Source organism: Labeo rohita, chromosome 1 (assembly GCF_022985175.1).
Source record: "Labeo rohita strain BAU-BD-2019 chromosome 1, IGBB_LRoh.1.0, whole genome shotgun sequence".
Taxonomy (NCBI): Eukaryota; Metazoa; Chordata; class Actinopteri; order Cypriniformes; family Cyprinidae; genus Labeo; species Labeo rohita.
This window is the reverse complement of record NC_066869.1, coordinates 30,426,636-30,453,566: the sequence shown is the minus strand read 5'-3', so window position 1 is coordinate 30,453,566 and position 26,931 is coordinate 30,426,636. Positions and strand designations below refer to the sequence as shown.

General features: G+C 36.0%; 3 protein-coding genes across 8 annotated transcripts; 2 read left to right on the top strand and 1 right to left on the bottom strand.

The window, feature by feature from the left end:
* Positions 1 to 624: 624 nt before the first annotated feature.
* Positions 625 to 13,943, top strand: gk (glycerol kinase). Of its 5 annotated transcripts, none has more exons than XM_051110307.1 (21): positions 625 to 795; positions 2,131 to 2,204; positions 2,728 to 2,834; positions 2,929 to 3,006; positions 4,573 to 4,652; positions 4,893 to 5,030; positions 5,409 to 5,518; positions 6,339 to 6,405; positions 6,720 to 6,737; positions 7,414 to 7,449; positions 7,663 to 7,730; positions 7,885 to 7,927; positions 8,038 to 8,118; positions 8,301 to 8,379; positions 8,474 to 8,570; positions 8,832 to 8,916; positions 10,041 to 10,161; positions 10,287 to 10,430; positions 11,079 to 11,165; positions 11,715 to 11,801; positions 12,385 to 13,943. In XM_051110307.1, exons 1-21 carry the CDS (start codon positions 703 to 705, stop codon positions 12,393 to 12,395), a joined length of 1,704 nt encoding a protein of 567 aa, XP_050966264.1. In that variant the 5' UTR covers positions 625 to 702; the 3' UTR covers positions 12,396 to 13,943. The 5 variants fall into 5 exon arrangements, with proteins under 5 accessions (XP_050966264.1, XP_050966257.1, XP_050966272.1 ...); XM_051110300.1 differs by having other exon boundaries at positions 12,382 to 13,943; XM_051110315.1 differs by lacking the exon at positions 6,720 to 6,737 and having other exon boundaries at positions 626 to 795; positions 12,382 to 13,943.
* Positions 13,944 to 14,309: 366 nt separating this feature from the next.
* Positions 14,310 to 17,192, top strand: LOC127169062 (nicotinamide N-methyltransferase). 2 transcript variants are annotated; one of them, XM_051116246.1, is made up of 3 exons: positions 14,310 to 14,520; positions 14,605 to 14,812; positions 15,600 to 17,192. In XM_051116246.1, exons 1-3 carry the CDS (start codon positions 14,361 to 14,363, stop codon positions 16,024 to 16,026), a joined length of 795 nt encoding a protein of 264 aa, XP_050972203.1. In that variant the 5' UTR covers positions 14,310 to 14,360; the 3' UTR covers positions 16,027 to 17,192. The 2 variants fall into 2 exon arrangements, with proteins under 2 accessions (XP_050972203.1, XP_050972202.1); XM_051116245.1 differs by having other exon boundaries at positions 14,310 to 14,812.
* A 331-nt stretch (positions 17,193 to 17,523) lies between these two features.
* On the bottom strand, positions 17,524 to 26,856 carry pwp2h (PWP2 small subunit processome component). Its single transcript, XM_051116244.1, has 21 exons — positions 26,709 to 26,856; positions 26,382 to 26,494; positions 26,147 to 26,241; positions 25,387 to 25,486; positions 25,145 to 25,288; positions 23,434 to 23,569; positions 23,052 to 23,320; positions 22,751 to 22,894; positions 22,301 to 22,371; positions 22,078 to 22,214; positions 21,857 to 22,005; positions 21,270 to 21,417; positions 20,877 to 21,027; positions 20,583 to 20,763; positions 19,990 to 20,137; positions 19,465 to 19,573; positions 19,253 to 19,318; positions 18,879 to 19,097; positions 18,632 to 18,782; positions 18,301 to 18,375; positions 17,524 to 18,223 (listed from the first exon to the last, which is right to left on the bottom strand). The coding sequence occupies exons 1-21, from the start codon at positions 26,724 to 26,726 to the stop codon at positions 18,034 to 18,036; spliced, it is 2,814 nt and encodes a 937-aa protein (XP_050972201.1). The 5' UTR covers positions 26,727 to 26,856; the 3' UTR covers positions 17,524 to 18,033.
* Positions 26,857 to 26,931: the final 75 nt, after the last annotated feature.

Here is a 26,931-nt window from a genome sequence, read left to right as displayed (position 1 = left end):
AAGATGTATATTATCCCTTACTTATTATAATCTTAATTCAAGTGATAAAGGATTTTTAAAGTCTGACAGTAATCAGTGTTGAGTGCTACTGTAAGGTTAACTCTGCCTGGTTTAAATGTTTCAAAATGATTAACAGTTGAAAATATTAGAAATTTAGAAATGTAATCAAAAAGTAATCAAAAGTAATGTTACATTACTTTAATAAAGTAATTGAAAAGTTACACTACTTATTACATTTTAAATCGAGTAACTTGTAATCTGTAGCCTATTACATTTACAAAGTAACTTTCCCAACACTGATTATAAGAAATAAAAAAAATGATGATATCTAATGTAGAATCATGTGCTAAGTAATGTATAAAACATTGCTGCGTAATCACAAAACCAAAACATCACATTACATAGGCCTAATGTATTACATTTGTACTGTTTTATTACAAACTTTATTACATATCTCTATAATAAAAAGTTTAAACTCCAAAGATTAGATTCCAACGTATGATACCTTTGGTGAATAGTGTAGTTCCTTATGATGTTCATTAGAAAAACCCTTCTACTGAAATGGGGCGTGTGTTTACGTCATCACGTGCCGTCAGTGCTGCGCACTCGCAGACGTCTAAGCGGGAGAAAGGGCGGAGCGCAGAGCAGTGAGGCCAGTGTCCAGTCTTATATTTCTGGCTGCTTTGGTCACGCACTGATTCAATGAACGGCACAATGGCTGCTTCGTCGAACAGGATCATGCTGGGCCCCCTCGTAGCTGCTATCGACCAAGGCACGAGTTCCACACGTTTTCTGGTAAGTCGCATCTTAAGGACATGTCATCGTGTTGTGGTGGAGCTTAGTGGCTGGCATGCAGACAATGATTGGAGAGTCCTCCGTGCCCTTGCCAACATGTGTGGGTAAATATACCGGAGCCGGTTCAGCTGGAGTTCTGTCATGCAAGTTACACACGTGGATTACTTTTAGTTTCTGAGTCTACTCATATACATGTTATATACCTGTCATATACATGCTCATATACTAATCCTTCTAGGTAGCTTTCTATTTACTCAGTGCTTGTGTCTCAGAATATCTTTATATGCACGTTTATTTTAATACACCGGACGTAATATTGTAGTTTTACCCAGTTACACAATGTTTGTATTTGAGCAGCACTACAAAGTTCAAATGTTTGCTTAGAACTTACTTTAAGTGCCACTGTAATGAGAGCTGAAATTATGATTTTTTGTGTGTGTGTGTGTGTGAACGTCCGAAAGTTTTAAATGACTTGTTTCTCCATACAGTGCAAGATATTTCCAGGTATGGTGTAACATTAGGTGTTTTGATTCTGTTTGTGTCTTATGCAGATTTCTGTTTTTTTCTGGTTTGCCTTTCCACAAATTAAACATGACAGAAATACTAAACACAAACACCATTTTATTTTTTACTTTTTTTTCTTTTTTTTTGCAGTGATGAGAAGGTAGAGTAAAATTTCCAAATTCTAGTATTTGGCAGCAGACCTATTCAACCCTTAAGCTCTGTTGGAAGTTCTTGGATCCTGAACTTGTGTTTGTTAAATTTTCTTAAGAAGGTCTTAGGTAGTTTATCTTCATAAAACCTGAAGAAACCCTGCTTGTGTTGCTTTCTTAGAAATGTCACTGATGGCTACTATGGGTTGTACATTTTAGAACTGACAAGTCTGTGGCACTAACAGTGGACAACGAAATTCAGCATCTTCTCTTTGTGTGTAAAATAGGAAAATGGATGTGTGTTTGTGTTTAAAAAAAAAAAAGGGTGTGCTTGTAATTCCAAGGCCTGCAAACATTCCTCATATTGTTAAAATGTTGTGGCTAGAATTGTTACTCAACAGATAAGCTCAGAATGATGTCAAGCACTGTGGTTAATTCTTTTGTAACTAGTTGCTGGAAATTCCAGTTTTCCGCATGACTGACATTTCACTGCAATACTATGCTGAAATGCATCAGATATAAATTAGAGAAACACAACTTTTTATACCTGTGATTTCTGTCTTTCTAATACTGTACATTGAACAGGGGCAGATTGGAGGGAAAAACAAATAACTGACTCTTATATTATCAAAAACATAAAGGTTTTTGATAACTTAAAATTTCTCTGTTCTTTTAATTGTAGGTTTTCAATGCAAAAACAGCAGAGCTTCTCAGTCACCATCAGGTTGAGATCAAACAGAGCTTTCCTAAAGAGGGGTGAGTATTGTGTCTTTTGTGCTGACGCACTGGTTCAATAGGGCAATGCATTGTGCAATAAAGTAGGAGTACAACTTGTGATTCAAATCACAAGTTTACTATTGGTTCATAATGTTATTTTGGATGAGCTGAATAGGATTTCTTCCATTCACATTGATGGCAAAGGTGTCAGCTGTGTTTAGTTATGCACAGTGTGCTATATTTAAGAATCATGCAAATTTTATGTGGCTGGTTGGAGTGAGAACCAGTGTTATTTTAGTTTCATTGAGATACTGTTATCGTTTTTTATTAATATTTTGATTTTTTTTTAACTTTATATTTTCTATTTTAATTTAATTAAAGTTGTAGTAAATGTTTCTTTTTTCTTTTTAGTTATTTTAGTAGACTAAATGAAAATTGTATAAAAAAAAGTGCTAACATATATTTTATTTTACCTAAATCTTATTAATTCAAATATCAAAATTGTTTATTATTTTTAGTTAACTATAATAACCTATTAAAATAATTTATTGTCTTCTCTCAGCTGGGTGGAGGAGGATCCAAAAGAGATTCTTCAATCTGTGTATGAGTGTATGGACCGAACCTGTGAGAAACTGACCCAGCTCAACATTGACATCTCGAACATAAAAGGTGTGAAGACAACTTGTTATTTCTACATTCATCTGCTGTTAAATGCTCTTGGTTGTTTATTTTAATTTCTTCATATGTTTTAATCTGTCTGCAGCTATTGGTGTGACCAATCAGAGGGAAACCACCCTTGTTTGGGACAAGGAAACAGGAGAACCACTTTATAATGCTATAGGTAAGTAACATTACCCTCGTATTATATATGACCTATATGACCGGGGGCAGACTGGCCATCTGGAGCACCAGGAGTTTTCCTGGTGGGCGCTTGGACAACGTTGGCCATCCCGTTGCTACTCTAATCTATAAAGAATGAATGATAATACAGTGACGTTTCCTTTGTTGGACCAGACATATGGCCTGCACAGCGCACTTAAATCAAAATGAATTATCTATTTAGTGTGCTCAGACTCCGTGCAGCAGTGAAACAGTGCTTGTCAATGTCAAAATGATTTAGATGGCCAAACAAATCAAAGAAGGTGGGAATGACATTGTTCATATAAGCTAAGCAGGAATTCCAGAACAGTAAGCAGCTGAACATATTGAGGCTGAATCTAGAAATATTTGCCAGCTGTTTAGAATAAAAAATGTTAAACAACTGACAGTAATTTACAGGGATGCAAACTACTGTTGACCTTTAGCAAATTTCTCCAATTTGAATGTCATTTTTGCTAATTGTCCCACAATGTAATTCTTAATTGTGTATAACAAGCAGTGACAAAGAATTATAGCCATTTTCAGCATATTAGGCATAAGATAAAGAGTGAATGTTTGCATATTGTGAATGTTACTTGGCCTTTGTGGTAGGCTTTCGGTAATTTCACTTGTCTAAGAAAATTATTCATACAACTCGTAGTGGGAATGTTATCATCTTTAGAAGGTAACTTGTGGCTTTCACTCAAGCGTGTCATTGTTTGGATGGTGTCATATATTAAAATAAAAATATTATTTGCAAATAGTTCACATGCATTGTTTTATTGTAAATAAGGTAACTATTTACAGTGGTAATTCTCCATTTTAGAAAAAAACAAATTCAAGTGTCTTTCACACAAGGGTTATTGAACATTTTATTTTGGGTTTGTTCTTTTCAAGTCTGTGCTTAAACGGAAGCCTCCAGTTAAATTCACGTAAAAATGATAAATCTGTCAGCATTTTATTACCCTTAGATCATTTTGAACCCACGTGGCCCAGTTTTTTATAAAATAAAGAATTTTATGAAAAAACGATAAAGAATACAGAAGAATGTTTCCTCTTTGTTCCATAGGAAGTAGTGAGCAGAGACTATCAAGCTCCAAAAAGAACAAATATAACTACTAGAAAGGCACCATAAAGACAGTGCACATGACTTCTGCACTTTATTCACTTTTGAGCATTTTGTTATATGGGCTGATTTTAACTTTAATTCATCTTAAGCGACCCTGTATAGAAGAGAGCTTTGTAAAAATTCTTCTATTTGCCATGTACAACAGGAAAGAATAGGCAAAGTATAGTTTAAAGAAGAATGTCAGTAATTCATGTTAATAAGCTTTTTTTTTATTTAAATTAAAACATTTTAGTAAGTGGGGTTAAAGTGCTCCATGCATGATCAGCTGGTGTTATGGTGTGGTGGGCAACTTTTGCAACTTTTTATTCCAAGTCCACCCCTGTATATGAACATCATTTTGTATATGAGTGATCATATCTACTGCTTTACTCTCCGGAATCAAATAACCAAATAATCCTTGATTTGTTTGGATGTGTTTAGTTTGGCTTGATCTGCGGACCCAGTCGACAGTAGAAAGGCTCATCAACAAAACTCCAGGCAGAAACAAAAACCACCTCAAGGTGAGAGTGACAGTGTCTCCTTGTAAATTATTTTGAAAATTTCAGTTTCAAGATAATTTGCAAATTTCAAGTTTCAAATGAAAACTGGCTATTGTATTTCAAATGGAAATATATCAAAACATTGAGAAAAATTGCACCTATAAAGCCAGTTCTAAGTGTACTCGGGTTGTTTTAAATTTATGTTGTTTTACACAAAGTTGGCAAAAGTGAATAATATATTTGTTTTTTTACTTCATACAGCACAAGACTGGCCTACCCATCAGCACATACTTCAGTGCAGTGAAGTTACGCTGGCTGATGGATAATGTGGAAAGGGTCCATGAAGCCGTGCTCTCTCACAGGGCCATGTTTGGAACCGTGGACTCCTGGCTTATCTGGGTAAGAGCAGTGGCAGTGTCATTCTCTTATGCATCTCTAATGTTTGTGTATATGTTTTTTGAGGTTTAAGGGATTAGGGGCAATCCAAGATTGTCAGACTGCTTAATGATAACATTCACGCTTGCAGATACTACAAAATAAACTCAAGCACTTGGTCATGGATTGATTTCAAATGCTCTAATCCAGTGGTTCTCAACCACATTCCTAAAGCCCCCCAGTACTGCACATTTTGCCTGTCTCCTTAATCAAGCATACCTGATTCAGCTCATCAGCATATTAGTGGAGACTCTAAGACCTGAAATGGATGTGTCAGACAAAGAAGACATGATGTAAACATTTTAACTTGTTTAAATAATCTGTGATAATCCCTAATTTTAGTGCCTGACGGGCGGGAAGAAGGGAGGTGTTCACTGCACAGATGTGACCAATGCCAGTCGAACAATGCTCTTCAATATTCACACAATGGACTGGGATCCAGAGCTCTGCTCGTAAGTACAAATGTGCATACATACAGTTTTATATCATTTTTTTTCTGGACCAATGCTTATTTGCATATGCAAATAGGAAAAATAATTTTTGATACTCCTTACCCAAAATTACCAGCGAAAATCACCAACGAACTCTCATCGTTTACTTACCCTCATGCCACCCTAGATGTAAACAGCTTTTTTTCTTCTGAAACAGAAACAAATGTTTAAAATATATTTTTCTTATGTACACCTTTTGTTTTGTTTCAGAAGACTCATAAACTGGAGTCATATGGATTACCATCATGTTTGTTCTTTGTGGTTTTTGAAGCGTAAACCTTAAGAGTTTGATTCACTTGTTTGAGTTTATTTGAAGAATTTAAGTCATACATTTGGAACAATATGCAGGATAGTGAGTAAATTATGAGAAGATTTTGGATATGGAATATCTCTTTAATACTGGAATAAACTTCAAAATCACTGCACATTACACACTTCCCTGTTTGTAAATGGTTACAGAGAAAAACTGACCATCATACACTAATTGACTATCAAACACTACCAGACATTCAGGTCATTCCAAACATAAACTCGCACAGAAACATGCACCTCATTTCTAGCAGACACCTGGCAAATGAAAACAATATTGTTCTAAAATCTGCCCAAAATGCTCATTATGCTTTTGTTAGACATCCTTTGACTCTGGAATAGTCTGACAATAAAAAAATCTTGTCTGCACCCATCATACACTTTTTTTTTTTTTTTCTTGTCTATATAAAAAGTATTCTAGCCTTTACTGTTTTTAAAAATCTTTTTACTATAACATATATTTCTTAAACAGATATTTTGATATACCAATGGAAATACTGCCAAAAGTGAGAAGTTCTTCAGAGATTTATGGTTTAATGGTAAGTGTTTTACTTTCGAAGAGAGAATTGCTTTCTGTACTTGTTACATGATGCATTGGTAGGATTCTGATGTGGTAAATTGTCACATTGCTGTGAATGTGTCCTATTCAGGGTGCAATATAAATATTACTTTGAATGCAGGGCAAGAGAGAAATGATCTTTGCTCCAGAGCTGTACCTGTCAAACAGTAACTGTTTATTCTTTAACTGTACATACACAAAACCCACAAGCCCACACCATTTGGAGATTTTAGTGTGTCCCTCTTTATCTTGATTATATTTTGTGTCCTGTGATCTCTTTGGGCTGACTGCTAGAAAATCAGCTCTAATCTGGTGAGTATCTTTAGTTGTCCACAGTGTCATGTCTGGGAAAATTTTGCTGTGTCATGTTGTCATCACAGAAATTGGTGCATTTCCAATAGGGAGCACATGGAATATATATTTTTCATATTTTGGTTGTAAATCCATTTTATATGTTCCTGAGTTAAGGTCTTATTGGAAATGTACTGGATGGTGAACTTGTCATTATTTTTCATTGTGTTTTGGCTTGATACCTGATGCACTGCCTGTCCTTCCCAACCATTCTTGAAGTTTAGGAACTTTTTTCATTTAGTTTTATGGCTGTGGTCCTCTTCTTTGTCGCCTTTTTTCTTTTTTATTCATTCACTATGGCTGAAGCCGCACCATCTTGAGTTGCAGTGGTGAAAATGAAGCAGCTATTTTAGTTTTTAACATACTTGTAGAGCCACTGATTCTTCTTTTTTTGTGGAGTTTGTTTAGAGCAGATACTTGCAGCACACAGCAGCAGATGATTTGCCAAAGATGATTAAGTCCACTAAAGTATTACACTTGATAATTATTAATCTGATTCAAGTGTTTGAGTTTTGGCTTTAAGCAGAGGGCTGTATAATGCATGTTAATTATTACATTAAATTGTATGTTATTAAAGTCTTTCCCTAATGCTTTACTTTTTGTTGTTTTTTTTTTTCTTTTTTTTTTCCCCTTACAGAAATCTGGCCCTTTAACTGGTGTCCCCATATCAGGGGTAAGATCATTAGAGTATTATTGGAAAGATTACAGCTTCTTTCTGTCTTGTTCTTACTTTTAGTTGTATGTATATAAATATAATGCATTGGGTCATGAGTTATTTAAGTTGAGTTATTAAATTGTTTGACAGTTAAATTGAACACAAAAATAACACACAAATTCTCAAATACTTTCTGATGTCCTTTTAAAGTAACTTTACATCTGTTTACAGTGTCTTGGTGACCAGTCTGCTGCGCTGGTGGGACAGATGTGTTTCAAGGATGGACAAGCCAAAAATACGTATGATTTTTGTTTTGTTAATCTGTCTTCTCAGTTCATATGCAGTAGTATAACTATAATTTGTCAACATGCAAAAATGTGTACTTAAACTAAATTAAGATGTTATGATTTTTATATTTGATTACAGTGTGTAACTTAAAGTTTTTATTTACAGTTATGGGACCGGTTGCTTCCTGCTTAAGAACGTAGGAACAAAGGTATTCAACATACATATATGTAGCTTAAAAAATACATTTTCTTTTTGTTTGTTTGTTTTATTTAATCTACATTGTTTTTTTTTTTTGTTTTTTTTTGTAATATCTTGAAGCCTGTAATGTCGGACCATGGACTTCTAACAACGGTCGCCTATAAACTAGGGCGTGACAAGCCAGCCTGCTATGCACTAGAGGTAAATGTTGTTGAATGTTGACATTGTTTATTTCATATTCCCGGCAGATAACTTCTTACCAAGGCAATGTATGTGTTTTGTTTATGCGGTAGCTATTCCACCCCTCAAAAACATGAAAAGTGTGATTTATAGTGATGTAACCAGTTCTCCACTCTTGCTTATTTGGGTTTTTTCTTTTCTAGGGTTCTGTTGCTATTGCAGGGGCAGTTGTGCGTTGGCTAAAGGATAATCTCGGAATTATCCAAACCTCTACAGAACTAGGTGTGTTTTGGTAAAGGTTATTTATACCATAATACAAGAGCATTTAGCCCAGTTTTGGAATATTTCATTTTAAACATTTCACTTTTCACCCCAGAGAAACTAGCTGCTGACGTTGGCACATCATATGGCTGTTATTTTGTCCCTGCATTCTCTGGATTATATGCTCCTTACTGGGAACCAAGTGCTAGAGGGTTAGTGACTGACACATCCATTTAAAAGATCATTTCAAGCTGATGTAAGAGATGTAGGAACACTAAAGCCTGAGAATAATGACCATTACATTAGAGGAAGCCATTAGTTTAATGTTTAATGAGTTTAATAATACGCAGGAAAAAAAAAACTTTTGTGAATTTCATAATGAATTCCGATTATAATGTAAAGTCCAGTTGCAATTTTTGTGTTATTACAAGTGAAATGTACAGCACTGAACCTCTATCTCTTGCTTACAACAGGATCATCTGTGGTCTAACACAGTTCACCAACAGAAGTCATTTGGCCTTCGCAGCACATGAAGCTGTCTGTTTCCAGACACGAGAGGTATCCCTTCATGAACTGACCACTGCATGATTATATGTTCTTATTCCATGGTCTGTCTGAATACTGGATTCTGATTGGCTGGCAGGTGTGCAGTAAAACCATTTAATGCACAGGTAGTTCCAAGTCAGTTTGATCACTGTTCTATATTAGTGCTCTTAATTAATGCACACTAACAACACACACACTCACACATATTAAGAGAGCGAGATAGAAAGAGAGGTCGGAGATCGCAGATTACGCTGCACACACAAACTTTTTAATGCTTCCTGTGATTTTTATTAATAAAATAAATTTAAAATAGTCTAAATACTAGATCGCTACATTATATTCCTCAGCAACGAGGTGGTAAAATGGCGCGCAGACGCAGCATGCAGGTAACACACACACAACTGTCATCTCTCTATTTCTCTCTTGATCGATTAATTAATTGAAATAAATGCTATAATTCATTCAAATAAATGTGATTTTACCACACTATTTCATCTCTGTGTCTGGTTTGAAGTGGGCAGAATGCTAGAGCTAACGTGCTGTAACTGACAAAAATACAATTTTTACCTATTTGGTCAAATATTGCACTGCAAAGAGCAATGCTAGTTTTAACTTGTCTGGAACTTGGCAGATGACCATGGAATAAGTGGGAAAATCAATGGCTAGCCATGCATTAAAGGATTTTAAATGCACTTCACAAAGGCATCTGCGTCTTGCATTTAAAATCTGTTAATGCTCGGCAAGCCGTTAATTTTTCCCTTACTTATTACATGGCTCTCTGGAATAATTAATTCTGAATAGTAACTTGTCGAAGGAAATGTTTTTGTGTTCTACATAGCATCTGTTGTCTCTGCAAACTAATATATAATTTAGAATCTTTATTTCATGATAATTTGTTTTATAAATAGATGTGTAATATGTGGGATAATATACAGTCCAGTTAATTTCTTAATTGCCCTGTTGAGGTTATGCAGGGTCAGTTTACTGTATTTTGTAGGGTCAGTTTACTGTATGTTATCCCTACACTCTTAAGGGTAGAGGTGCTTCTAAATTTGAATATGTCACAAATAAATCAGTGACTATTAAAAAAAGAATGCAGAATGTAGAATGCTAAAGGATGTTCAAATTTATTTCAGATTCTGGATGCAATGAACCAGGACAGTGGTATTCATCTGTCCCAGCTCCAGGTTGATGGAGGCATGACGTCCAACCGGTTACTGATGCAGCTGCAGGCCGACATACTGTGTATCCCAGTTGGTAAGATGGACATTTTCAGCTTGTAAATCTTTATGAGAGGATGTACATAAACACTGGTGTAAATGTGATTTTACTAGTGTTTGCAGATGGGCAGATATGTGATTATAATTTGTATTTATTTACAGTAAAGCCATCCATGCCTGAGACCACAGCTCTGGGTGCTGCCATGGCAGCAGGAGCAGCTGAGGGGGTCAGTGTGTGGAGCCTGAACCCAGAAGATCTCACAGAGGTCACTTCCGAAAAATTTGAACCCCAGATTAACCCAGAGGGTAAAGAAATCTAAAGTGCACCACACTCCAACGCATAACTAATTTGCTGAGTTTTACAACACTTGCTGAGGTTATTAAATCTGCAGCATGTTTCAGTGTAATACGGACAAACCTAATGGATTCTTCCAGGGCATAACATTGTGTTCTTGACTAGGGGTGCAATCACATTTTTTGGTTCTCTTAATTCCTTTGAGCTGGACTAAAACGGCAAATACATCATTGCCTATTTACACAGTAATTTTTAACAGCATAAGGATATGGGTACATGGCTCCTATGATGAGATGATGAGGTATGCTTGAGCATTCTGTCCTTTTTAAGTTCGCATCTTGTTACATCGTATATTTCATCACTTGTCGCAACTTGGTTAGTTTAGATGTCTTATGTCCAGGTTGCATTCATATATCAGTCACACTGCAAGTTTGGAAGCAGACTGAGAGCCACCTTTTCAGTGATCTCTATTCCCTTGTTTGGTGATCACCAAGTTTTGGATGGCAGCGTTCACAATTATTCAGATTAACTGTACTAACAGAGCAGTTGCACCAGAGTTTGTTTAAGCTAAAACTGCTAAGTGTGAACGCCCTAAATAAATCCCATAAACTGATTAGCACTCTAGCTGCAGATGAAACTTGTGTTTTTTCTCTGTTCAGAGAGTGAACTGCGATATGCTCGCTGGAAGAAAGCTGTTCAGAGGGCTATGAACTGGGAAACCACAGAGCCAGTAAACAATGGAAATGGTGTGTATGTTTTTATTTTTTTGTTGATTTGACTCAGTTGACCAATCAACTAATCAGAGAAACTGCAATAAATAACAAGAAAAGAATAATTTAATGTAATTAAATGTTCTTGTTTTATTTTTTAATGAGTAACAAAATGACATGCATGCTGATATTTTTACTTATTTATTTTTTCAAATCCGGAAAATTGTATCTTTTTAGCTCAAATTTGTTTGTTTCATTTCCCCCAAAAAAATTCAACCAGGCCCACAACAGTAGTCAAAGATTGATGTAGGTTTGTAGTAATCAATAACCAAAGGTATTGACCCAGAATGTCCAAAGTCAGGGGGAATGGATGTTTTGCAAGACTTTTTTTTTAAGCGATGATACAAAGTCCTTTTTCTGGATATCTAGTTTTCGGCAAAGTTATTGATTATCTGGTTCAAGTAGAACAGGATAACATATTTTTTTTGGTTTGACAAAATCAGTAGTTACTTAATCGTCCCACTTGTTTTCTCTTTCTTTCCACTGTCTTGTGTGACATGGACCTGTGTTCTGGACAACCAACAGAGGAGACTAGTATCTTCAGTAGTGTTCCCTTGGGCTTTTACATTCTGGGTAGCATGTTTATGTTAATTGGAGCAAAGTACATTGCAGGTCAGTGTAAGAGCAAGTGAATGAGAGATGGTGAAAGAGACAGATGCATGTTTTCGTATGTGTGTCCTGCTTAAAGTCCATCGGCCTGAGAGAGAGTGGTGAACATGAGTGTACTCACGGGATAACCACCACACATTCGTTTTCTTCCAGTAGATTTCTTGTAGTAGTGTGAATGAATGGCATAGAATAGCATTTCATGTAAGGAGGAAATTCTAGAACAGGACCTGCTCATGTGTGATGGGATATACTCAAAAAAAAAAAAAAAAAAATCCACAGTTCTCCATTATTTGATCAATTCGACAGTGCATTGGCTGTAAATATGTGGCCTGGTTTGGTGAATTTGGTGGGGAAAAAAAAGGTACCTGTTCTAAAAATCTCCCTGTCTGTCCCAAATTACTTTTGCTGTCACTTCTGTTCACTGTTGGTTATTCCTTTCTTCACAGTCTCCATTCTTCTTTCCTCATCTAGTGTCAAACTATCTTAAACATTTGTGTGCATGCTCAAAACTTCTCTGCTCATCGTTTGAGCAAACATGCAGTTTTTGCTGTTCTAAGATTTCTTTATTTTCCCCTCACTACAGCAGGGCAGAAGTAGACTTGAACCTTTCTGCATTTCTGAAGACAGGAGATAAAGTCATTAGAAGGTCCATGGCTTACCCCTTCAAACTCAAGATGTGCTGTAGTGGCCTTGGCAAAAGACATTCCAACTGAAAGAGTTGTTAAAGCTTCCTGCAGATGTGGTACCTCAAAATTATAAATTAAGACCGTGTAGCAGGAAGCTTATAGACCGTATCTGGTACGATGACATCATTATTTCTCACGTCTGTATTACTGCATACTGTTCTCCAGAAGGAGCTCCATACTTTGGCGCTGAAGCTGCTGTGGCTTGGTGTTTCTGATATTTTGCATGTATTTTACAGTACATTCTAATGGAATTGTCAAAGAAACTTGGCTGTGCAAATCAGTCATTGTCAATTTTTTTTAATGGCACTAACGGTCATACATTAACAGACGTGTGTCTGTGTATGGTGGTGAAGTTTTAATTTGAAGTTTAAAAGAGCAAGACGTACTATAAGTACAATTTAGTTACTTCTCAAACCTATTCAGGAGAGTTTTAGTGCACTTTATAATGTATTATGCTGTTGTGTGTAACAGCAAGGGAACTGTACAATCTCATGTACATAAAGTTGTGATGTTTTTCCTCCTCTTTTACATTTTCATATGCCTGTTTGGAAATGTTTGTCATTTCATTGAAAAAAAAAAAAAAAAAAAACACTGTGTAGAAGTCAAGTTAACCAGTCCAAAACACTGTGGCCCTCCTGATCGAAGTTGCACTACTGCATAGTTTCTGCCTATAAGAGAGACCATTAAAACAGGATGTCACTTGTGCAGTATTGAGTCAACATCTGAACAATTACTAGAAAGTCTGTGTAATGATATTTGAACAAACATACTGTTTTGTTAACAATTGTAGAGCACTATTTTGTCTTATTTTTGTCAAGTCACTGTAATTTAATCTTTAAAATTGAGTGTGTAAATTACACTACTGTGCAGCTCAAGGAAGCAATGATGTTAAAATATAAAATTAATTTGATAAAAGTATTTCCTTTCAGTTCAAGCAACTGATTTCTGTTTAAATATCTAACTTGAACTGGTAAGGAAATTTTCCATCATACATGATGTCTGTGTAATGAAATGTCACAAGTTCCACGACAATGAAGAATTTATGAACGTAAATGTTTAAACTTTTTTAATTTTAATAATACCATTGCCTATTTAGTGGTCGTCTTTGATGCATAAGTTTGCATTTTAAAAAGCCAATCTGTTTTGTGAGAAGCATTTGTATAATGAACTCTAAATGGTACTTTCTTTGTCTTTGATTTGTGTACATGAATACTTGAAATGCAAAAGTAATGTTTAAGAAATTGTTTTACAAAACAGTAGCCAGTATTACACTTCAGTAATTTGTTTTCTTCACTGTATGTGGTTTTGATTGTTGAACAGGTGAATTCAAAATTAAGATGCTTACATAAGTTACATCAGGGATGTAGATGTTAGTCACGCTGTGATGTTCATTAGGACATCTTCCTGCATTTCAGTTCTTTCACCAGGATTTCAAATAAATTTTCGTCCATTTCTATTACTACACTTTTAGTACTTCACTGTTTTGAAACTGCTTCTGGGGATTAAAAGAAAAGCCTATTTAGTCTGTCAACATGCCATATATAATATAGTGTCCAGTTAAATTCAAGAGCAATTTTTTTTAAGGTAAGATAGCATATATATATAGAGAGAGAGATATACATATATAGATACATAAATATAGATAGATAGATAGATGTAGAGAGAGAGAGATGCAGGTCTAAATTTCTAATTGGCTAGTTCTTTCAAATTGTTAATCCGTCTGCCATCGTAGCGTTGTAATCAACATCCTGTAACCTACTGATAACATTATATGATTAGGTATATTTCGAATTCACGTCATAATTTTGCGCAAGTCTGGAAACCATATTTGCGCCAGTACGGACAGTAGCCTACAGTTTTGTAACGTGTTGTAATTATGAGTGAACCCACGACCTTCACTGAGGGAGAGTTCTATGAGGGGCATTTTGACTCCAGAGCATATGCGAAGAATTTTTATTCCTGCCCTAGCGGTCAGGCTGACGAGAAGAATTTCCTTACTTTCGTATTGAGATGCCTTAGTAGAGTTTTCTCAGCGGGTAAGCAATCCCTATCAATCGAATCGCTAGGTCTAAATGTTCTGTTATTCCGAGATTATTTTGGCACAAATGTTTGTTTTAAAGGAGAACATAAAGGCAAGCTGCTGATCGATGTGGGCAGTGGACCATCTATCCACAGCGTCTTAAGCGCGTGCGACCATTATGACGAGATCGTGCTGTCTGATTTCGCAAGTAACAATCGCAGAGAAATTGAAAAGTGGCTGAAAAACCAAGAAGGAAGTTTAGATTGGAAACCTGTGCTGCAGTATGTCTGTGAACTGGACGGGAAAATGTAATTATATTTTTATACTGTATATTGAAATGGCGTAGATTTGATTTTGACGTTGGTGGGGACATATCAGCAGATAACCCCCCTACCCCATCACGATGATTGAACTTCGACCGCAGTTTCATGTCATCAAAAGTCTTTATTTATACCTTATGGTAGCCAACATATTCATAATTCATAAACAGAGTTGTTGTTGTTTTTATGTTTAACAGACAGTAATTAGTTACACAATTTTGACCGCACGCTCTTATTTCAGTTTATTTTTCTGTAGACTTTTCAGCTAATACTAATATTAATAACAATACCAATTGTATTGTTATACCAAACAAACCAATTTTTAAAGGGTAATTGCGCATTTTCTCACGTTTCCCCTACAATGTTACATGTTGCAATTTTTGGTAACACTTCACAATAAAGTGTCATTTGTTAACAATGGTATTGTATTAACTAACATGAACAATAAACAATACTTTTATTACACTGTTTATTCATCTTTGTTAATGTTAATAAAAATACAGTCAATTAACTAATGTTAACAAACACAACTTGAGATTTTAATGCATTAGTGAATGCTGAAATGAACAAACAAAATTAATAAATGCTGGAGAAGCATTCTTAGTTCATGTTAATTAATGTAGTTAACTAATGAATCTTACTGTGAAGTGCTACACAGTTTTCACTCTTTTTTTCCCCTCTGAATTCTGAATTTACAGTTTTTACATCTTATAATACTGACTCTGTATTTTGACCTAATTTATTTATCTTTTAATTCATCTTTGAACTATGGCAGCCCATCCAAATTGGAGGCTACACTGAAACAACGAGTCAAGAAAGTTTTAAAATGTGATGTGCGGTTGGAGAATCCATTTGATCCACACACACTGGAACCAGCTGATTGTGTCATTACATCTCTGTGTCTGGAAGCAGCGTGTAAAGACATCCAAACATACTGTCGTGCTTTACATGGGCTGACCAAACTACTGGGTCCTGGTGGACTTTTGGTCATGATAGGTGTTCTGGGTGAGAGCTTCTACAAGGTGGATGAACAGCTCTTTTCTTGTCTTAGACTGAGTCAAGATAACATTAAAGAAGTGCTCAGTGGTTTAGGCCTCTCAATCCATGAGTTTACAATACTGCCTGCAGCAGACAGACAGAACAATGCTGTGTCTGACTTTGAGGCTATTTTTCATCTTGTAGCGAGAAAACCCTCTGAATGACAGAGCAAACAGAAAGATTTACATAATACAGCAAAACAGTTGTATTTAAAGCTAAAGCATACCAAAGAGGAGCTCACTAAAAATGCGTCTGCATCACATTCGCGCTACAGCGGCCCCCTAGATTTGGCATTTTAGATGAGTTTTGACTTTTGAAACTTGTAATGTGTTTTATAATATAAGGCTTTTAAAAAGATGGATCATAAGAAGAAAATCATTTTGGTTAAAATGTTCGCTTTTTTAAAATATACTAATGAAGTAATTAAATGATTTGTTTCTTTACACAAATAGTACAAAAGAGAGCTTCGTCTGTGCTCTCGGAGAATATTAGAGAATTCATCCAAACATTCCTCTTTATGAACAATTTTAATAACCAACGAAACAACCAACAGCACGAAGGAAATAAAGCAAGTATATCTTGGAAATAAACCAAGACTAAGCTTGTGTAGTATCGGTCAGCATGACTCCAGGTCATGGGCATCTTTTGTTAGTACCACAATCTCACCAGCAACACAGGGGAGACCCAGTCTTCGCAGTATTACCTGTCAGAACTGCTTTTATATTAGCTGAATTCAAATCCATGTTTAAAACACAGTTTTCTTTTGCTTTTAATTATTTGTAATTGTGTATGTTTTTCTTGTATGTATGTTTCTTTTCCTTCTCACCTTTATGTACAGCACTTTGACCAACTAAGTTGATTTTAAATGTGCTTTATAAATAAAATTGAATCAAACTGAATGTGAGAATCTGCTTTATATCAGAGCAAGTGTTCCAAATGGACAGTTAAAAAAAAAATGAACTGATTGGTTCTTGCTCTCAAGCAGAAATTTGTGACTCTCACAGGCTTCATTCTTTGATTATAATACTTTAATAGCCTGCTTCTCGTGGAGAGTTCATATAGTTAATACAGAAAACTGCTTAAGTTGTGTGCATTCAAAAGAGATATTTTCTCAACTTTTCAGTACAAATTCAAACATTCTGCTTGGAATTGACTAATTTAATTTCACTGTATCTTGAACTGATTCCACTATTTAATTTTTGTGATAATAAGCGAGAGTGGGGTAAGACGTATGTTGCAGATTAATGGGGTGACCATTTGTCATATGACCATATATTAAAATGTGCCAATTATATACAAATGCCTGCATTTTTCAGTTTAATATTTGTAGGTGAAATGCCCATGCATAAGATCATGAAGATTGACCGAATTGAGACTTCATCAACAATCCTTAGGGATGTAGGGAGGTTGTATTAAGGATTGATGTTTCAAAGCACTATCCTGTTACACAGCAAATTTAAAGTATACATTATGAAAACAATACTGTGCATACAATTCTATGCAAATTCTATGGTCAGTCTGCCATGCAACCTGACATTACAGCTGCAGCAAAATGGAACATAAATCATTTGGGAGACACTGTCCTCAATGACACCATTATTAGGCATGTAAAGAAGCAGTGGTGGCCTGTTTCTATTTGAAAACAATCCAGTGAAACAAACTCTGTGAACACTCTTTCTGTATTTCAATCAACATTTCTCTATAATAAGAAAAAAACATCGTTCTACAGAAGCTTATTTCCACAATGATTAAAAACAAATAATAATAACAAAAAAAAAAGAATAATAAAAATGGTAATTGCAACTTTTCAAAACTGAGACTTTTTCCCTTGCAATTATAAAGTAACATTGAACCAACTGAGAGATATAAATTCAGAATTGCAAGAAAAAAGTCAGAATTTTGAAATAAGTTGCAATTACCTTATTTATTATTTTTTTCACTTCGCAGAAAACAAGCTTCCACATCTTTCATCATACAAAAATAAGAAAGTATCATCAACACGTTTATCAATGTTCATATTCTATATATATAAACCTAAACTTATGTCATGCCACTTATAACAAGTTTGTAGGTGCTATCTGTCCATGTTTACACTGACAAAATGCATAAACCTGCACACTAACTGCTTGTCCAAGCCCTGACATGGCTCTGTTATTTTTCAGATGAAGTGTTCATGATTGGTTTTCCACCATTAAAGACTCATTCATTATATTCTCCTCATCACCTCCAGAGTCCATTGCTACTTCCTCTTCTTCTTCCTCCTCCTCTTCATCACTTAGAGATTCTGCTGCTGTTCTCTTCATCCCTCTTTGTTTAGACAGAGCAGCGGCGTAACGAATGTTGTAAATGTTCCAGTCGCAACTGGGAAGAAAACAAAAGTTATATTTAAACTTGATCCAGAAAGAAAAAAGGACATTGTTTCCTTCTGTGAAGCTTACAGTTTGGACAGATCATCACTGTGTCTTTGGATGCTCTTCAGCAGCTGCTGTACAGTAGGCAATACAGCTCCAGATCTGAAAATGAGACACATGAACAGTCTTAAAGTGCTCACCAACAACAGATAAAACACATTGGACATTAAACATTTTTCCTTACATTTCTGAATACAAAAAAGCAGTAAAAGGAAGTGTTTAACCCCCCAAATATATTTATCATCTTCTATTTGTGCCAAACTGGTAATGTGAGTGCAAAAATGGGTAATTTAAGGACAATAACTTAAATAACTTAAAATTAGTGTAAGCTCATTCTGAAAAGAGCTATGTTGCTGACCGGTTCTTGAGCTTTTGTCCATTTAAGGTGAGCAGACACTGAGCCCAACTGAGGTAGAACTGCAGGTGGTTGGACTTCTCCAATGTTGAGGCCACAAAGTTCAGAAGCTTATCCACATACACATCTGGCAGTGAGCTACATACAACTGTAACTGAAATATCAAACAATAATATGAAAACAATGACAACTAAATTATGTATTTAGAATATGACAAGTATATATTTGACATTTTTAAAAGGGAACATACTTTGGTCATAAGGAACTGCCTCCAGAACCTCTCTTATGAGTGGCATTTCATTTAGCCGAAAAGAGAGCAAAATGGCTGATGCCCACTCTTTTTTCTTCGCCTGCTGCCGTATGCTTGCTGGCGTGACATCCATGTCTAGATCATAGGGGTCAAACACCAGTGAGGCATCAAGAGAGTAGATCAGCAACCCTTCAGTAGAAGCTGCCGCCCAACTGCGCCCTGCATGAAGAAGTAGTTCAAAACATCATCATTCTGTTCAGTATTGAACGAAAATATTAGGAAGTCTGAATAAACAGAATTGAATGCAGAATCTGAATTGTTAAATATACTGAAATATCTATCAGTGTGTTGTGCTGTAAAGACAAAAACTCTACCGGTGGGTGAAAAGCGGAGAGAGCTAACACGGATCTCTGGTTTGAAACGTCTGGAGCTCAGATCACCTGACAGATGAGGAGAGACAGGCATGAGAGTTGCATGCAAAAGCCAGTATACATTATATATCCAATAATTCATTCAGTACTCTTAAAAACAAAATGCTCAGCTATACTGATTGGCAGGTTTACTAATTAGTCAGATGCAGACTCACCTCTCTTGACTCCGGGAAGACTGATCTCCACTCCGTCTCCTTCCCCTGTGCCTTCATCCACTAAAGAGAGACTACCAAACTCAGTCATCTTACGCCTGTCAAGGAACTCCTGAGAAAAGAACATAGCAGAATTACTTAAGCTAAATTTTTCCATTTTATATTTCCTTAGGTGCATGTATAATGTCAGTAGGATTTATGTGTTGATTTGTGTTACCTCTATTTAGTAATAAAAACTCAAAAGTACAAAATGAGTCATTTTGGGAGCATGGTTTTTGGACTAATGAGGATGTTTTGAATTCTGAAATGTACAGTATGTTTCTATATTTTTAGCACCTCTTATAGGTCACAAGATCATATTAAGTAAGTTATCAGAATACAATATGTTGTTCTTTTAATAAGTAAATTATTTGAAAAGAATACGCTATTAAGAAATTCTCTTACCATTATCAAAAAGGGAAGTTTTGTGTTAGAGAGTTTGTCTATATCTGCAGTGAATACAAACAAGTTTGCTTAATATGCATGTACCTCTATAGCGTCCAAAGAGAGGTTACAGGAGATCTCAAATTTCTTCATCAGAACTTGTTCCTTGATGTTATAAATGCACACAAACTTTGACTGTCCACCTGCAAGGATCGATTCACCATCTGCTGAGTAGCACAAGGAGGTGAAGGACCTACAAATCAGTTAGAAGAAATAAGTGATTAATGTCAGTTCTGTACATTTCCAGGTTCAGCAGGGTAAATTAGGTTTACTGGGAGTAATGTAAATCCAGCCAGTTATCGTAACAAAACAAACAAATAGGGGTTTATGTACATTATCTCACTTACTACATGGCTACTTGCCACATAAGTACATAATCAGGCACAACATTTTCACCAATTAAATAAAAATGAGGACAAAAATGTTATTTGCGAAGAAACCATTTTAATATTTGCCCTAAATATACACTTCAACAACATCACCACAGGCCTAGTTTTAAAACTAAAGCCTCTGGTTTCATTTTAAAGTAAATTTTACAGAGGTGTGAGAGATGTGAAAGAAGTGGTATATTATTCAGTGTTGCTAATGACAATATTTTATATACATTTATTTTTTGTTTGTAGCTATCTGTGACTTACTTTCCCTTGGCAGACTGTTTAGCAGAGATTTTTTCTGTTTCTTTACGGCCCATCTGCAGGTCATGACGGCCAGCAATCGAGCCAGTTTGCCCTCCAGTCTGAGGGTTCCAGAATGTGATCTCACCATCCAGAGAGGCAACTGCCAACTCTTGACCATCAGGGCGATAAGCTACAACAAGTCCTGAATAAAAACAGGTGCAAGACATCTTTAAATAACACATCCTTTTCTTTCCAATCCACCTGCTCCATTTCTCTCTAAACCGGTTTACATAAGCAATCACTTTGTGAACTTGCCATCAGAGGTGAGCCGCAAGGTCTCTTTGGTCTGCCAGCTGTCCAGCATGTCCCACAGACGGACTGTTTTGTCCCATGACACACTGGCGAGCACAGACTGGACTGGACTGAAGCACAAGTTGCTGACAGGACCCTCATGACCACTGAGCACCTGCTCCAGCAATAAAGTGTGACAAAGAACTCAATTACATATCAACTGCAAGGCTCAACAATGACGTTTGGCCTGAAATGGTTATTCTTGGCTGAAACAGAATTTTACAGACCCACTGGGCCAAAAGCCAAATCTGAAGGAAATTCTAAATCGACAATTTGACAACTAGAAAAAAACTAGAATATTACACACACACTTGTCACATGATCAGAAACAAGTAGACTAATTTGGTGGTATCTGACCTCTAGCAGTCGTCCAGTCTGCATGGACCATAGGAAGATCTCAAAGGAATCCTGAGAACCTGCACACACCAACTCCCCACTACTGTCCACTGCCAGAGAGCAGAACTGAGCCGGTCGTGGAGACGTCATGGTACGGAAGTTCCGGTACCTGAGAGAACAGAATGAAAACAGTAAGAATTCAGAAGAGCCTTCAGCAGTACAGAAAGTGCATAGGAAACATTCCCTTCAAGCTATAGTTCTAAAAGCAGTATCTCTACAAGTCTACAATTAAAGAGAGCTATTAACTGGAGAAATCAGCAAATCATTTTTAGAGCGGCCTACTTTTGACTCACAATCAACGGATTTAACATTCAAGTTTTGAACATAAGATTACTAAGGATCATTTAGATCAAACCAAAACTTGAAACTAAACTTTATTTAAAAATCAATTAAATAATCACAGTTATCTTATTTATAACCACATTTATATTACAAAAAGAATATGAAAACTAAAACCACAAAATTATATGAAAATAAGGGCTGAAGTAATAAACATTACAGAGGAAACCCAAGTATTGTGCAACAGTGAGTACAAGAACAGCTGATACCTGTGCAGATCAAAAGCTCTAACAGTGCCATCTAGTGAGGCGCTGACCACCACAAAGCCACTGGAGGTGAAGGCAACATTGGTGACACTGCTGGAGTGTTCAGTGAACGTCACAAAACAGAGGCCACTGTTGGTGTTCCACACTTTAACCTAGAAAGCAAAAGTTTAACTATATCTCTCTTATTTACTCCCTCGACAAAAACCTAGTGGTAGAACACTTACCTTCCCATCATCCCCTCCAGTAACAAGATACTGACCATCAGGTGAATAAGCCAGAGAGTTCATGTTGTTGAAGTGCCCCTGCTGTTTAAACACATAGGATTCACTCTGCCATTCCCAGACCAGCAGCTGGCCCAGACCTTTAACACAGGACAGAAACAAGGCATTACAGTAAAGGACAGCACACTGTTGTGCTCTAAAGAACAAACCTGTTTAAGAACAATACCTGAGCAGCCAAAGCCAATCCAGTCACCAGTGGGATTCATAGCAATGGTAGAAATCCTCTGATCTGAAATACTAGATGTGATATTATGCTACATTACAATTCAATAATCAGCATGGAATAAAGCCACAGCAATGTAGTGACAAACACTGTTACTTGTTACTATAACTAAAGATACATTAAATAAACAACACTCTGGTTGTTAGGGCTAAGCAAAAACATAGCGTTCTTCATCTGAATGTTTTACAATTTCTTACAACTCCCAAGATGTTTTACTCTATATAAAACACTTTCTATTTTCTATCTTTCTGTTGAATTGTCCTTGTGGGCTGCACACAAATACATACACTGTAAACAGTGCGGTCTGAGTCACGGAAAATAAAAATAACTTTACTCCCAGCCTTGTTGGAGATTTTTGACAAATACAAAATTCACTGGAAATATATGACAAACCTGAGTGAGTGAATGAGGTCAAATTCTGGCAGCTCATGCAGGTGGAATGCTCCAGATGCAAAACCTGTCACAAGGATGTGTGTTTTCTTGTGGAAAGCTGCAGCTGTCAATTTGTTGAAATCACCCTCCTTATTAAAATAGTGTCTGCAATAAAAGACAGCTTTAAAATGTAATTACAGAGACATGAGAGTGTTTGTTTCATAACAAGAATATTGATCTTGGTGTAAACAAGTCTTAAGAAAAAACCCATGGATTGAAGAAATGAGGATAGTTTCGGGGGGCCGGGGGGTGGTTAACTCACTTGCTCTTCTGTGAATAGCGGACATTTTTGATGCCTTCCACTTGTTTCGGTGTATCTGCGCTTCCTTTAATCACATCTCCTCTGGTCTCTCCATCCTCCCCTACAATATCCTCAACATCATCATCTTCATTTCCGTCCCTTTCTTCTCTCTTTTTTTTCTCCTCCTCCATCTTTTTTCTCTCAGAGTATTTGGGGCCCTTCACTAACTCATGGGGCTCAGTGTCACTTTCCCATACACACAAAGTGCCATCCTGGCTCACTGTGTACATCTGTGAAAACACATGAAACAGCTTAAAGGTGGCATATATGAGCACAGGTATGTCATTACAGCTACAATGCTACACAAATGTAGCAGACACTTTTTTTTTTCCCCCAAACATACATCTAAGCTGTCCTTCTCAAAGAAACAGCCCACTATGATGTCCTTATGACCACCAAGCGAGTAGTAGATGAGATTCGCCCATCTTTCTGCTCCAAAGATCCAGGTGGTCATGTCCTTACTACCCACGGCAAAGCACCTAGTTATCGCCAAAGGAGAGCAAGAGTTTAATCAGTCACATAGTGGTAAAATATGGTCTAATTATTGTTTCAATTATTTTCATCTGCACTGTTTGCAGTTCATTACATTTCAAACACACTACTACAGAAATTTACAGAAAAGTCACGGCTAGAGCATCATGTGAGAAACCAGTATTAAAAACTAAACCTGTAAATCACTTATGTTAATGCATTAAACAAATATTTATACATGCTCTATGATAGGGATAGGCAACGTCGGTTCCTGGAGTGCCAATGTCCTGCAGAGTTTAGCTCCAACCCTAAACTCTGCAGGACATTGGCACTCCAGGACTGATGTTGCCTATGCCTGCTCTATGAAGAAAAAGAATAGTTAGGCCAAAAATGTCAATTAGTTAAAATATACTTAATCCTCAGGCCATCCAAGTTGTATATGAGTTTGGAGACACATTTGGAGAAATTTTGTATTACATCACTTGCTCACCAGTGGATTCTCTGTAGTGAATAGGTGCCATCAGAACGGGAGCCCAAACGGCTGATAATTCACAAGCAATCCACATGACCCCAGTCAATGAATTAACATTTTGTGAAGCTAAAAGTTGCGTGTTTGTGAGAAACACATCCATCACTAAGACATTTTACCGTCAAAACCACTGTTTCCAATAAAATGTACTGTGAAAAAGATGTTCCATCTTAATCAGGAGAGAAATTCAACACAGATTTTTTTTGTTTACAAGCTAAAACAGTTCTAAACAAATATGTGGGTGGACTTTGATATGAGAGGACAACAGGGGATGAACTTCTTTCACTGAAGGAAGCGTTATTATGGATTATGGACTATTATCTTGGCCATAAGCAATAGTTTGATGTTAAAATATCAAATGATGGATGGATTTTTTGATTTTTTGCTTTTACAAGAGGTTAATTGACAGACTGAAGTCACATGGACACTTTTATTGTAATGTTTTTATCAGCTGTTTGTACTTATTCTGATGGCACCCATTCACAAGGGTTCCTACACATTTTCCACTTCAAAATTCCATAGTTCTCCAGACTCAAAATTTTCAGATGATATTTAAAAAATAGTTCATACAGCATTATTTTTAATACAATCCTCTGTAAATATTTTTATTTTCTCAGGGGTATTTTCATTGATTGATTGAATTCTTAATATACAAAAAAACAGCTTTTTTTTAAATAGAAAATTATTTTAAACAAAGGAAATTAAAATATTTTTCTATACTCTCTTTTTACTCACTCTCATTTTTTTTCATACGTTTCCAGACCAAATTACTTAAATCAAATTCTATACTATTCCAAACCACGTAGGAACCCTGTGCAGATTATTCAGTGGTGATCTAGTGATCTAATGCTTAATTTCTCCAAATCTGTTCCCATGAAGAAATAAACTCATCTACATCTTGGACGGCCTGATGGAGAATACATCCTTAACAAAATTTCATTTTTGGCTGAACTATTCCTTTAAGAGCACAAGAAAGTGTACAGTAAAAAGTGAATGCTGTTTGTGGCAGCATTTATACATCAAAGGATAGAGAAAAAAAAAAGATGTTACGCACTTGGAATCATCTGTCCAGTCGATACATGTTGTCTCATCAAATGGTCCATAATAACTCTTGTCTAATGCAAATGCATTGAACTCTCGGTTTCTTCCAGGCGCATGATACATTAGTGCCACATTTTCCTTTGTTATCACAAATTTCCTTTAAAAAACAAAGGAACACAACCAGGTAAAATGTTAGAGCTGCTCATGCATAAAATCATAATATAAAGATAGTAAGTGCGGTGTAAAATAACTGACTTTCCATCAGGGGAGAAGGACACACTGTGAACAGGACTGTGGAAATGATGATGGTGAAGTACTGCCCGAGTGACTAAACTGACCAGTATGGCTGCTCCATCTGAAACACAACACAACAAAACAGTGTAAAAAAAACGTTTTTCAAAACTTCACAAGTAAAATCCTCGTTTTTACACTGACCCATGATATCCAGCATGTTCCAAAGAGAAATGTCTTTTTTTCTATATGCTTTATTTTCTATATGCTTTATACAATACAGACTGTGTCAATGCAACAGCTTCACATTGATAAACATGAAAATAGTAGAATCAGTTACGCAAATTTAACTAAGGAAACAGTTGAGATTCTGCTGTAAAGCAGCTCTAAAGAACAACAGTGTCAATATTCAGCTCAGTGTTAATTTGATTCAGTTCAATAATTGTCGATGTTGCAAAAATTTGATTCACCTATTAAGCAGCAATACAAAAGACAATAGTGTCTTCATCTTGATTACTTTTATGGTATGATGAAGAGCCATTTGGCTTAAAATGTCATTGTTGGTGAGATCTTGTAATAAAAAATTATTTCACTTTTGGAATATTTCTTTTTCTTCTTTTCTTTCCCTTTTTTTCTGTGATTAACATTTTACGTAACTTAAACTTTTTATGATCTCTAAACTGTTAACTCTTGGGTTTAAATGAGATGGAATTATTTTCAAAATGTCTTAAAGTGTTTATGACAGGAAAAAATAAGCAGTTAAGAATGGTGGACTTTTCCATACCTTCATCTATAAGTATGGCAAGATTCCCGTCTGGAGAGATTCCCAAACAGTTGATGTTCTTTGTTGTGGACACTGGTAAAGTTTCTGATTTGTTACTTTAGAAATACGAAATACAACATTTCCTCGGTTAAAACGGTTTCAAAACGTTCACTTGCTAACGAGATAGCATTTTCAACACAAACGCAGTTAGTATTGCAATTAAATCAGTGTTATTATTAAAAAGACTGATACTCACTTTTTCAGATCAAAGACGGAGATGCGGTTGCCAACAGGACTGATGACAGAATTCCCATCTTTAGAGAAACACAGGTTCCCATGGCGATAAAATGCCCCTAATAAGTTGGAAAACTAGAAGAATATACGAACACGTTGAATTAAAATATTCACTGTCAGACATATTATTCTGCTTTAAGACAAACAATCTGCTGCTTATTTTTTGTTTGTAAATATTAATAAGCAGCAGGCAAAGTCTCACACAAATGTCTACGACAAAAAAATAAAAATAAAATCAATACAATTATTGAAGAGAAGAACATCAAAAGTAAAATCGTGTCTGTAGTACCTTGTATGCAAACTTCATGTTTTCTGAGATGTAATATTATAAATTATCCATTAAACATCACAAATCCATCGTTCTACACGTGAGGTATTCTGAATACATGAACGCACATGGGTTCAAAAACACTTCCGGGTGAATACCAAACTAAAAGCACCCAGCATCAGCACATAAAAGTCTCCCAAAAGTTATTGCGCAAGGTATTTAATACAAATATTGCCACAAGTAG

What these genes read in the sequence shown, in the direction of transcription:
- gk (XM_051110300.1), top strand. Translation starts at nt 703, where the DNA reads ATGAACGGCACAATGGCTGCTTCGTCGAACAGGATCATGCTGGGCCCC. An exon ending in TGACATCTCGAACATAAAAG is followed by an intron (nt 2,835 to 2,928) that starts GTGTGAAGACAA and finishes ATCTGTCTGCAG; the next exon opens with CTATTGGTGTGACCAATCAG. An exon ending in CATACTGTGTATCCCAGTTG is followed by an intron (nt 10,162 to 10,286) that starts GTAAGATGGACA and finishes ATTTATTTACAG; the next exon opens with TAAAGCCATCCATGCCTGAG.
- LOC127169062 (XM_051116245.1), top strand. Translation starts at nt 14,361, where the DNA reads ATGAGTGAACCCACGACCTTCACTGAGGGAGAGTTCTATGAGGGGCAT. An exon ending in TGTGAACTGGACGGGAAAAT is followed by an intron (nt 14,813 to 15,599) that starts GTAATTATATTT and finishes GAACTATGGCAG; the next exon opens with CCCATCCAAATTGGAGGCTA.
- pwp2h (XM_051116244.1), bottom strand. An exon ending in GACTGGACAGATGATTCCAA is followed by an intron (nt 23,570 to 25,144) that starts GTGCGTAACATC and finishes GGCGATAACTAG; the next exon opens with GTGCTTTGCCGTGGGTAGTA. An exon ending in AGTGATGATCTGTCCAAACT is followed by an intron (nt 18,224 to 18,300) that starts GTAAGCTTCACA and finishes TTTTCTTCCCAG; the next exon opens with TTGCGACTGGAACATTTACA.